General features: G+C 40.7%; 1 protein-coding gene across 1 annotated transcript; it reads right to left on the reverse strand.

Annotated features, from left to right (window-relative positions):
- Positions 1-1,217: 1,217 nt before the first annotated feature.
- farsa (phenylalanyl-tRNA synthetase subunit alpha) lies at positions 1,218-10,994 on the reverse strand. Its single transcript, XM_080855925.1, has 14 exons — positions 10,638-10,994; positions 10,022-10,159; positions 9,544-9,642; positions 9,266-9,384; positions 7,758-7,850; positions 7,427-7,555; positions 7,117-7,232; positions 6,844-6,928; positions 6,437-6,536; positions 6,146-6,241; positions 4,439-4,607; positions 3,073-3,150; positions 2,644-2,758; positions 1,218-1,828 (listed from the first exon to the last, which is right to left on the reverse strand). The coding sequence occupies exons 1-14, from the start codon at positions 10,782-10,784 to the stop codon at positions 1,723-1,725; spliced, it is 1,590 nt and encodes a 529-aa protein (XP_080712051.1). The 5' UTR covers positions 10,785-10,994; the 3' UTR covers positions 1,218-1,722.
- Between the last annotated feature and the right edge of the window lie 1,491 nt (positions 10,995-12,485).

A 12,485-nucleotide genomic window follows, 5' to 3' on the forward strand; every position in this document is an offset into this window, starting at 1 on the left:
AGACCAACAATTGTTGTGAAATTCTGAATGAATAATAAAAAGATGATGTTCCCAACAAATATGCTCCTGGTTTATTTGATTCTGGCGTTTGTCCTGCATTTGTTTACATTTTCAGGCCATGGCACATGCAATAAAATGCCAGAAACAAAGAAACAAGACCGCAATATTAAGAACTTTGACTTTTGACCATGCCATCAGGAGGATACTCATTGAAGGTCTCCTAGCATTTTTATATTGTCAAGAAATCCTGAGGTGTAATACAAATCAACAGTTATGTCTGACCCAAGGCATAGGACACGTCCAACAGTATGCTAACAGGCCAAAAAAGTGCCTTTCTATGTTGTGCTTTAGATTTGGTAGTAGTAGAAGGTCCTTCTAGTTTCTTCAGTAGCCCAACAAGCTATTTTCGGACAAGAGGGATAAGCTCTCTGAATAACACTAAAGCGGTTACCGTATATTCAGACTTGCCTACACAACATTTAATCCGTCTCACTGGATTTCCTCGATTTCTACACCTGCTCCCTGGCGCAGCATGTTTACTCACAAACTTGTGAAAAACTATTGCCTTTTCATGTTGACAGCACATTATCTTTGGAACAATGTTGTCAAGATGATCCTATGTCGTGGGCTTTAGCCCATTGGTGCACATCTTATATGTCTTGTACTGTGAGCAAGTTGTAGATTGTAAAACACCACATATGGCAACAAGTGCAAACCAGCGGGATTACTTGAGGATTATACCTTAGAATGGAGACTAATTGGGAAATGACATGTAAGCTCAGGGTTAAACGAGAATTTAAGTCTTTAATTAACCTCAGGAATTGCGCATACAAGTTACAGCTTTAGCGCAGTCCTCAAAATATTTCCTAATTAGTTAGTCCGCAGCAAAAAAATACACACATTTCATGCTTCTACCGAGAAGACATCGTTCGAGGAAAGACCGTGTGTGGAAAGGAACCGTAATCCAGTGGGGTTTCCTGGCAACACACAAATAACTTTTAAGTCTTCTTTGGTGACATGCTGCTACAACAACATGTCCATCAGCTTCAGAGAAGATGTCAACTGCAAGGGTTCTTACTAATCAACTTTTAACCTACCCCATTAACACTTGCCATTCGTTTTACACTTAATACTGTATGAAGTAACACTTCATCAGATTTATTTTAACTTCTCGCATTTCAATAAGATAATTAGCACACTGACACCAGTATTCTGGGAACAACTTTAATAAACCACTTCAACCCTGGGTGAATTTCCCTTCTTTCGGGTTCACACAGGTTAGAGTATTGTTTTGTTATGCTTCTTTTTTACAAACATAGCACGGAAAAAGGGAGAGATTAAGATTTTACACAAAGCATCCACTACTGCCAATGCCAGACCCTCAGTCACATCCCTGGCTGATAATACTAATTCCAGGCCAGGGTCATGACAGGTCTATCTGCTAATAATAAATCAGCGTTTTAAGTCAACCATCCATTTTGACATTGACAATCACATATGTGATTTGAAAAACAGTGATTAATAGCCGATATCCCTCACACTGCCTAGAAGACAGAATTCTTCTTTGGCAGTGTAGCCATGATGTGTCCGGCAGCCACACATCGACAGAGGGCAGTATAAATAGGAAACCAGAGGACTGGCCAGCCTGGAAGGGCCAGAAAATATGAGTCCTTAGTTGACAGCTGATCAGGACATGGAGTTGGATACCTGCCCGGTGGAAATTCAAGAGTCTAGTCGACAGATGGGGCTATCGTAGACCATTTGTAGGTTGACCTTGTGTCCCACAAGCTCACGGATGTTGTTGATTCCATACTTGATCATAGTGGGCCTATACAGAAGGAAACAAAAGTCATAATAAAATACATAAGTGAGATATCAGTCTACAAAAATATGTGCATGTCATATGACATATGTCAAGTATGGTTGGAACCTATAATTTTAAGTCATTATATTTCACATCATCCTTTACAATGGATCCCCCATGATGAAAACTATTTCCTACCTTTAATCAAGCAACTGGTAGCAAAAACACACATCAGTTTAAGGTCTTATCATTCTTTTTTCCTGACATTTAAATAATATAACCTAAATGTAAAGCTTTTCCTTTAAATTGGTCAGCTGGGCTCCCAGTGCTGAGTCAGAGCCAGATCCTGGCCGGACAGAGGTTGGATTAGGGCAGGGTACGGACTGTGGCTCCGGAGAAGAGCACACGGCAGAAGCTAAACTGACACTAGTCAAAGGGCATGTGTAGAGCTGCTTAGATGAATTAGGTTGGATGGAGCAGACAGAAGTGTTGTAGAAGAGTCTAGAATATTTTGGCTTTATATAGGATGGAAAACAAAGGTTGGCTCGGATTGTGTCATGAGTTACATGTACGCGCGCCCAACCTTCATGAATGTCCTTTCCTTACATTTAGGTCACAGTAAAGTAACGGCGTTAGAAAACAATCTCTATTCTTAGACCAGCTCACAGCCTGGAACCAGACAAGCGTGTAAACTGATACAACTCATTATTTTCAATATGTTCTACATTCTATTGAGAGCAATAAGCAGCCTAAAAATGAACAAACAAGGTCGCAATAATAATAATAATAATAATTATTATTATTATAAATAATATTAAACGAGTTATGAATAACCGCACCTCTCTAAGGATAATCCCCAGGCAATAACAGACACCTCCTCTGGGATGCCCATCGGCAGCAGCATCTCAGGCCTGAAGACTCCAGAGTTACCCACCTCCACCCACTTCTTCAGCCCTGATGAGAGAAGGGAATAGGGAGGCAACTAAGTCAACTTGAAAACAAACATAGATGCTTCCATATATACTTTTGTTTAATAAATGCTACCCATAGTGAGGGCATTAGGAATCTTAAAACAACTGACACCTCCTCTATGATAACATGAAGAAGATATTTAAAAACTGAATTGGATGCATAGATGTTGGTAGATAAAGCAATGGTTAAATGACGGCTATACCTTCATGGTAGCTGGTAGATAAAGCAATGGTTTAATGACAGCTATAACTTCATGATGGCTGGTAGAAAAAAATATGGTTTAATGATGGCTATACCTTCATGATAGCTGAAAATCTCCAGACTGGGCTCGGTGTAAGGGTTGTAGGCTGGTTTGAAGCGCAGTTTGGAGATTCCTGTAATTATAAAAAAACATATGTTCATGAACATAAAATACTTTGAGAAGCACCAAATTTATATCTAAACTGGTCATTGGAGGATGTATTGAAGCAGTTTAGAAAACTGTTGCAGGCACATCTACAAAGACACTTGGAGAGCGCAGACCTCCACCAAGGCCAAATGTTGTACACCATATATCGCAATGTCAGCTAAAGTTAAACTACATTTGTGTATCTGTCAGCCTATTGGGAATGTATGGGAGAATGTTATGGTGTGTTTCTGGTTTGCGGTGACTAGTGTGCTGTTACATTTATTGATTGCTGTGATTACTTCCTATTGGGGCTAGCCAATTACCTTATTGCTTTAACCTGTAAAAATACCTGGACAATTATCACCAAACCTATCAACGGGATCGAGGGGCAAAGAGGAAGGGTATAAGAAGAGGGAGCTGTAGACATACTGGGTGCCCGGCGGGAACCACGAGACGGGAACGAACGAACGAAAGAAAGAACGAACCGGGCTGGGACAGATAGAGGCAGACGGGTCAAGGTTAAGTCATCGTCGCGGAAAACTGCGGTTGTTGGGTGATCATTGCTCATAATCCCTGAGCTAAGGGACGTAATCTTTCTTTTATATTTTAACGTCCAATTTATACTGTGTACATGGCCTGCGTTCTGTATTGGACCGGCTGAGTTGTGATTACATCTGTGTATGGTGTATGTGGCTGCTGGTTCAGGGAGGACACGACTGACGTCACTGGGGATTCCAGGAAATTCCATCGGCATGAGGGGGCGTCGCCCACGACGTCACGCACCAAGCTCTACACCAAGATTATCACGATCTTGCATTGCTGCAAATGGAACCAGTTGTCTAGGACAGCTTGTGACTGAACCTTCTTATGGATGTTTAATTAATTTAAAGACTGCTTTTAAACATACATTATCTTCAACATTTTAATACAAAATAAAGCTATTTTTATATTTAAATGCTGTTGGTACTTCTGTGTCCTGGGCAAACCTACATTCAAGGAGAGGCCATAGGCCTGACATATCCACCCAGTGAATCTGATGAGCTCCAAATTGAATGGGTTCTTCCTTGGCCCATACTAAACCTTTCCACTAAGTTTCAGGAAAATCGAGCTGATAGTTTTTGTGTAATCCTGCTTATAGACAGATAAACAAGCAGCACCAAAAACATTACCTCCCTAGCAGGCATAAAAACATTTGCTACTAAAATTAAAAGTTTAGAAGGTCGCTATTGAAATAAAAATACATTTGCTACTAAAATGAAAAGGTCAAACCTGACCTAATTTTGTGAAGAACTGATGTAGAATGCCCATGAGGTCACCAAGGGTAAGCCCATAGTCAGCCACCACACCCTCTATCTGATGAAACTCAGCCAGGTGAGTAGCGTCCAGGGTTTCATTTCTGAACACCCTGTCAATGGAGAAGTACTTGACAGGTGTGAACTTTGCCTGAAAGAGACATGAATTAGACATGGAATTAGCACATTAATAGTCAAACAGACTTAAAGTAGTGTAAGCAGTGAATGTAGTAGAAGTATAGTTTTTCCAAGTCTTTTACTTCACGTTGTATAAATGTAGTACTTGCTTTGCTTCATGAATATGAAGCCATTTTATGAGTACAGGCTCATCGCTTCCAAGCTTGAATCTGAATCACAAAAGTGTCATCTTGTGCAAATAAATCTAGCATCAAATCCTATCTGACTGAGCCTCTGGAACCTGATCTTGGTCACAATTTACAGCTTGGCCCACTAGATACGTACTCTGCAAACCATTGAGTCATTTTTAGTACGTTTTATAACTGGTTTTCTATTGCCATTCAACCAATGAAACTCATTTTGTATGCTGTGGTCCTCTAGAATGGGTCAAATTCACTCCCAAGACTTTTACAAACATGCTGAACTCACATGAAACATCTTTTCTGCTCCCCTAGACAAATTGCCCCCATGCTGTTTGATGTGGATACTTACTACTGGACAAATTAATCCAGAATTCATCACTGAATAAGGTCAATGGAAATTCTCAATAGATAGATCAATGTATAGAACCCTATATCTTTCACTTTCATCCCAAACTAATTAACAAAGCAGAAACAGACCCATGTTTTAACCAATATTCAGCATACTATTTCCATGCACCTTAAATAACACACACATAACAACCACTCTTGAACCAATGAACTAAATTCCATAAACCATGCAACACTCTCTCAAACCAATACACACTGAACTACACAAAAACATGCACACAGAAAAACCATTCCCAGAGTTTCCGGTGAAAAATTTGAATTGAATTGTCCTTAGGTTCCTTCAGATGTTAGGTTCCTTTGTATCTTAGGCTCCTTTATATCTTAGGTTCCTTTGTATGCTATTAGACTAACATTCTCCTGGTAGAATTACGCCAATCATCGCTAAAGCTCCACCTTATCAACCTCCAGCTGGTTATTTTATGATGTCATTAAACAGACAAGACAAAAAGTTCATCTCCTCCTCAATGCAATATTGGTTATAGATCAGGGTGATGATCTGCAGAGCTGCTCATGGTAGGCACTGCTTTGCCCCAAAATCATTCCAACAGCAGGAGTTTCCCCTTCCAGTGCTATTAAAAGGAGGCATGATCAAAGAAGAGCTCTTCATCTTTTTCTCTCAAAAAGTGAGCAACATTGACCTGTTTATGGCCCAAAGCAGAAAGGAGGTCCAGAGCATCTGAATCCCCATTAAAGTCACTGAGCCTTTGCTTTGTGTCCATCTGGGTTATTTGACTGCGGCGTGCAGGCAGGTCTGAGTGGCTATTAAATACGATTAGTGAAGCATTTATTATGCGTAGATCGAAACCAGGACTTGTGGATTAACGAAACCAGTGTTTGTGGATTAACGGAACCAGTGCTTGTGGATTAACGGAACCAGTGCTTGTGGATTAACGGAAACAGTGGATGGTTTAGCACAGCACATGCACTCCTTTAACTATAGCACCATCTTGCATGCATCTACCTCTTCGCTTCTTTTTCTTCTTCGTTTACCACCTCTTTTCTTTTTATTTGGTTGCCCTTCTTTTTTCGCTATTTTTTTCTTTTCTTCTTGTAAGCACTGCGGGACAGGAAAACCTCAGCTTCAGAACTTAGAGATGATGAAGCAAAAACTACACATACAAATGTAGGGTCATCCATCTCCAACTGAAGGATTGTACAGATATTTGGTATACAAAAGTGTATGTGAGTGGTCATGTGTTTGTTTGAGTGTGTGTGTGTGGGTGTGTGTGTGGGTGTGTGTAAATATGCATACCTGCTGCGCCAGCTTGTAAAGCATGCGAGCGCTTACAGCTGTGGTGTGTGTGCGGAGAATATTCTTCTGGGCCTCCTCTATCTTCCAGTCATACTTGTATCTAAAATATGAGGACAGTTTTGTTAGAACTAGGGAACTTTAATTTAAGGCCAACATATTATTAGTAAATGTATCTATTCCGAATGGGGATTTAGTAAAGCAGGTGAGATGCTAAAGCATTTCTGTCTCCAGGTTCTTAAATCAATATTATTAGATCAACCAAGACAAAACTACACTTGTCTTGGCTCATTGTATGCAATATTTGGCTATGTCTATATTTCAACCGTTATTCGTTATCAAGCCAGAGGCATTTAAAGATATGTATGCAGACTGAAGCTTCTGTGAATCCATGTCTAAACGAATCATACCCTTGTGATCCATAGCCACCTTCAGAATGGACCTTCTTCACTCTCTCCAGGTAGTCCTGGGGAAACTCATGAGACACAGCGGGGTCTGCAGTAAAGGCAAACATGTTGTCAATATTGATCACATTCTGCTATTAGAAAGAACTTACACTGTTTGCAAGACTGAGAAATGACTGACTTAACACCTTGTTTTTGCTTTACTATGAAGCATAACCTCCCAGGTTTACCTTTGATACAATGTCAAATTAGTCCTAAAGGAACCAACACTCTGCTCACCAGATAAGAAGAATGTATCATGCTGGTCTCTTGCAGGATGCTGTTGCGGCTGGAAAAGGGAGTCGAAATTCCAGAAGGAGCTCTCAATGAAATTGTTTGTGGGCATTTCTGTGAACCTGCAACAAATCAATTTGAAATGAGAGCACAAGCAAACAAGGTGTAGAAATGTGAACTCTACCATCAGCTTCATACAAATGTGTAAAAACGCTTGTTTCACATTTCACATGGATTTTAAGAAACTTGGAACCCAAATGGAACCAGTCTTTTTGTGTTGAGAGGCTCAGCTTATTCCAATGGACAGAGAACCTACCCCATCTCCAAAAAGATCTGTCTGAACTGTGTGCGCACTTTCAAGAGTGGGTGCAGGTGTCCACAGTCCAAAGCTACACCAAGGGCTTCAAAATTGTAGGGTTTGAAAGACTTCTGTCGCCAGCTCCCACTGCGACAACAGACACAGGGCTTTAGTACTTCATATTACAACATAACCTAATAAAAGCTGTCTTGCATCTGTCAGGGTACTAGCCTTACAAGGGCATCCCATTTTAAAACAATAAACAATAAGCCATAAACGGTAACTTACAAGACCCAAAAGCAATATTTCTAAGTTTGTGATCATGGATATAATTTGCAGCCTGCCTCACCTAGCGATCATCTCGGGCGTGAGTTCAGTCTCCTGCTTGGTGATGGTGGTGCTGAAGGAAGGGCCTTTGGTGATCCAGTAGGACTTGACAGTCCTGAAATTCATGCGGAACACATTCATTTTAAGTCAACTGAGAAATCCAAACTGTGGTGCTACCTACAGGTGTTAACACTCTGTTCTCTTTAATGAATACTGGAATAACAGTATTGAAAAATATTTCATGACAAATGTATTTGACAGAAATAGCTTATAGCTCTTTTAAGACATGCAAGTTCTGAAAACCATTATGCACCCCAGATAGAACTTAAGAGAACATACACCCCAGATGGTCACTATAAGAGAACATAGACCCCAGCTGGGCACTATAAGAGAACATAGACCCCAGCTGGGCACTATAAGAGAACATAGACCCCATCATAACAAAAAGGGCCATGGCAGCTCATCCATGTATTAATGCAAGGGACCAGAATCTCCTACCCTTTTAGAGGCTTTTATCTTGGAGAACATGGGGACAAAGCACTGGGGAGTAAATAGGATGGAGATTTGGGGAGGAGCGCGATCTGCACTGTGCTTGGTGTCTAAGCCACATGCAAAAGGCAGGGAACACAGTGTGATTGCATCCATTTATGATATTAAAAAAGCAAATCAAATCACTACCACTCAAGCCCCCGTAAAGCTTCCCAGCTGAAACAGAGCCATGTGGGCCATCTCTGGGCCGAAACACGCCCGCGTCAGCTCAGAGCAGGAGCTGGCACCTCCCACAGGGGAAAAGATGGATTGACTTGTCTTTGTGACAGACAGAAGAATGTCACAGAACTCATGTAACAGTGCTTGACTGCTCTGTGCCCAGGGTCTGGATCAGACAAAGTTAAGCTCCTTTGGCAGACCACAAATGAAACACTATTTGTGAAAGTTATGAAATTGGTATCAGACTAAATGTCCTATTTCGTTTGTAGAAAACTCTACTATGTTTGTTTAAGTTTTAAAATAACTTTTTGGCTATTTCTCTTGTTCTTTCATGCATGGGCCGGTCTATAGCTTGTTGCTTAATGGTAAGCATAATGGAAACGTGAATACTGTGGAATGACAGACTATCGTAACTGCTTAGTGTAATAATAAAACACTTCTGCAATTACAATAAATTTGAAAGTGTTTTTCTATCAAATAAACTTAGAACCCATTTTTAAAGTAAAAAAAATCAACCTGTCATGTCAAACAATAATTCTAAAGGAACTGCAAAACCACAAAATTCTCCAGTATTCCTATACATTCAATACATCTTGAGTGAGTTTTTATTCATGCATGTTAATTTTTTTTTTCAAAGCTTGAAAAGAGAATCAAGACGCATATAATTCGTTTTTCAATCCAAACCTGCAATCTAGCTCCATCTGCTGACCAAAATACTACACTACGAAGGTAAAAAAAAATGTCCGAAGTTATACAGCTCAGTATCAATCACTATTGATCACTGCTCCACCACAGTTAATAAACAGACATGTTGACACTCACACTTCTGTCAACAGTTTACGTTTCTTCAGCTCATTCTTCTCCTTCTCATCCACATCATTAGCGAGGCCCTTCTGGATCTGCGCCATCTTCTCCTGGACGGAATCATCTATTTTCTCCACCTGCCATACATTATCCCAACCAAGGATCACACATTTCATTCTATGCATAGTTATAGCTGTTGATGGGAAAGACAAGAGCAGTAAATATCTAAATACATATGTTTGACAATATAGATAGTCACACATACAGCAATTCACACACACAGCAAAAAGACGCACCATTCTGAAGACTCTGGGCCCACCCTCATGACCTTTGTCCACACGAATCCATTTGTTGGACATGGCTTTGCTGAAGCCCACCTTTCCACTTGGCAGTTTCTACAGGGAAAATGCAGAGGGGCATTAGCTTACAACACTGACACGTTGAAAATGAATCATACATTAGTCCCAATGGCCAGTAGTTAGTCGATTAGTCGTTTGGCAGATGCTTTTATCCAAAGCCGCTTACAAAAGCAGTACAATGCCAAATTAACTCAAGATAAAAACCAGTCAATGAAGTGCTATGAAAAATATGATTACATTTCAGGCTTAGGCCCCAGATAGCCACTCTGCCACAAAACAAACATTATTAATATCAGCTATTAAGTACCCGCAACAAAATGTGGCCTATGGTAAAATGAAAGGATGCGGTCAAGTTCTGTTGCAGTGATGGGCGGTTTGATCCCTGCAGCTGGTGATTTGGGCATTGCAGACTCACCATAAGTTCACTTTGAGGAAGGCCCTCCTCAGGGATAGCGTTGTAGACACGAGCTTCATGACTCCCCTTCTCGGCGGTTTCTTGTCCCTCCCCAGTCAGCTCCCAGTGTTTAGACGAGCGCTGCTCAGCTGAGATTATCTGCAAAATCGCCACAAAGGTGAGATAGTAATGATAACTACTAGCATGTAAACACGTGGAGGTAAACACAAGAGTAGCAATGAAGATGAATGGTTGTTAAGATTAAGTATTATACAGGTATAACTCTCACTATTAATTGGCACGATTATCAAGTACGTTTAGAATTCAAACTTAAATCTCTTTTCCTTCATAGCCCAACATGACAGTATTATTGCAACGTTATGCTAGGGGACAAGAGAAAGCAGCTGCTCCATAATATACATTTTGTGGTGGGAAAAACACAATTGCAATACACTCGAGTAAACTATTTGAAGCGAAAACAACGTTTTATTTCTATTTGCAGAGTATCGCCATACTGTCTGTAATAATTGTAAGTTTTAACAGAGCTATTGCATCAGTTCAATAAGGGCTAGCTACAAATGACGGAGGCAACTACTTCCGCTAGTAGGTAATAGCGAATCGCTATAGTAAAACTCACATCTCCCAAGGATTGGAGACTTTTAACAGCACCGACAACAACTTGGTGGTCCACTGATAGAGCAATGGCCACATCCTGGCTGTCAACACCTCCGTCAACGACTTCTATTCTTTTCAGAAGTAATTCCACTACGCCGGTGTCTGCCATGCTTCAGCCCTTTCAATCTCCCAAATCGTCAGAGGGGCGGATGTGACATCACTGTCGCTACCGTAAATAATATAAATCCAGTGTTATAAGTAACTGTGTTGGTCTCTATTTGGTCTGTGGTGTCATCTAGGTCAGGGGTTTTCAACTGGTTTTGTCCCAGGGACCACCATTCTGACTAGAAAGTAATCCGCGGCCCACTGATGTGCCTACGCGCTCGCGTGTGTGCGTTCGTTCGTGCATGTGTGGGGAGAGGGGACACGCATAGACATGTATACGTATATATATGTCTATGGGGACACGTGTCAGTGTAATATCTGGGCATGGTGAAGTCCACACAGCCTGTCTATTTGTGGCGAAATGGTAGGCAGCGACAGTCTCATATCATTATCTTGCCCTGTACTTATTCTAAAAAAAAAATGCTCTCACACAGGTAGTTTGAAAGTTTGCAAAATACACCTCATTGCTTTTGCAGCAAGCTCTGGAAATTCGGTCTGGCAACTTATCCAGAATTTAGCACAGGCTACCATAGACTGGATAGGTGCAAGGCTACATTATGTCAGCGTGAATCACCTTCAATTTATTTTAAGACATATTTTTCTTATTTCAGGCATTTTTCAAGAGTAATCTGGAAATGTGTTGAAATATCAAAGCAATTTTTTTTAATTTTTAAATCGCGGACCCCCTGCAATACCACCGCGGACCACCGGTTGAAAACCCCTGATCTAGGTGAATTAATTTCCTTTTTTTATTCATTTAAGTGGAATTCTGTGTAGCTCGCACTAAGGTGCATACGTGATCAGCAGGGGAAACGGTGGGCGATGTACTGCAATGTGCACAGGATAAATTAGTAATCAATGAGGAGCGTCATTCTATGTTCTACTAACTAAAGTTATCTCCCTCTGGAACGAAATACTGTTTTCTGATTGGCTAATGGGGTGTACATTAAGTTCGTATAACCGGACACCTTGGACGTAGTCCCAGTAGAAACGTTAAATCGCCGTTCCATATCAATGCTCATGAATGGTTACCATTGACAACCAACGTAACGGTTTTTTTTTCTTCAAAAAACGCACTACTTTCTCTAACGGGAGCACTAGGCTTCAAATCAAGAATTCATCAGGTTATTATGCATATTACATTTCCTAAAGATAAAGGAAATTCTAAATAATAATAAAAATAATAATAAAAACATTTTTGGATGTTGTAAACGGGAGATAAGCGGGATAACGGCCTCCGAGCTGTCCAGTTCTACGAAGTTAATGGACTTCTGCGGACCAACACCACTCCGCTCCGCGTCGTGGTGTTCTTTGCCCCGCAGCGTCCATTAACTTCGTAGAACTGGACAGCTCGTCGGCCGTTATCCCTTACCTAACACCATGCAACAATGACACTTTTTGAGGTGTGGTTTTATAGGCAACTAGTTTTGGTACCATCCTCAAATTCGTTTTGATAGCATATGGTAATGTGAAGGACAGAAACACCCAGTGCCGCTGCTAGGCATTTTGGTGCCCTAATCAAAACACATTCATGATGCTTGTACTGTCGTTGCCATATAATAATGTAATGTATTAACCCGAGAAGATACTCGTGGGCCAGTACAATGAATGACTTCCAAAATGTACCTGTAAAACATTTCCTCCCAGCAGATAGTGTTCTAGTTCACCTCAAAGGGTTCACAACGTGAGCAAATTAAGGAAGCAT

Source organism: Sprattus sprattus, assembly GCF_963457725.1.
Source record: "Sprattus sprattus genome assembly, chromosome: 18".
Classification (NCBI taxonomy): Eukaryota; Metazoa; Chordata; class Actinopteri; order Clupeiformes; family Clupeidae; genus Sprattus; species Sprattus sprattus.

Bases quoted from the DNA above. Each gene is read 5' to 3' on its own strand.
- farsa (XM_080855925.1), bottom strand. From the start codon at position 10,784: ATGGCAGACACCGGCGTAGTGGAATTACTTCTGAAAAGAATAGAAGTC. The intron at 3,151-4,438 runs GTCAGGTTTGAC...TTATAATTACAG, and splicing joins TCAGTTCTTCACAAAATTAG to GAATCTCCAAACTGCGCTTC. The intron at 2,759-3,072 runs GTATAGCCATCA...TTCTCTCATCAG, and splicing joins GATTTTCAGCTATCATGAAG to GGCTGAAGAAGTGGGTGGAG.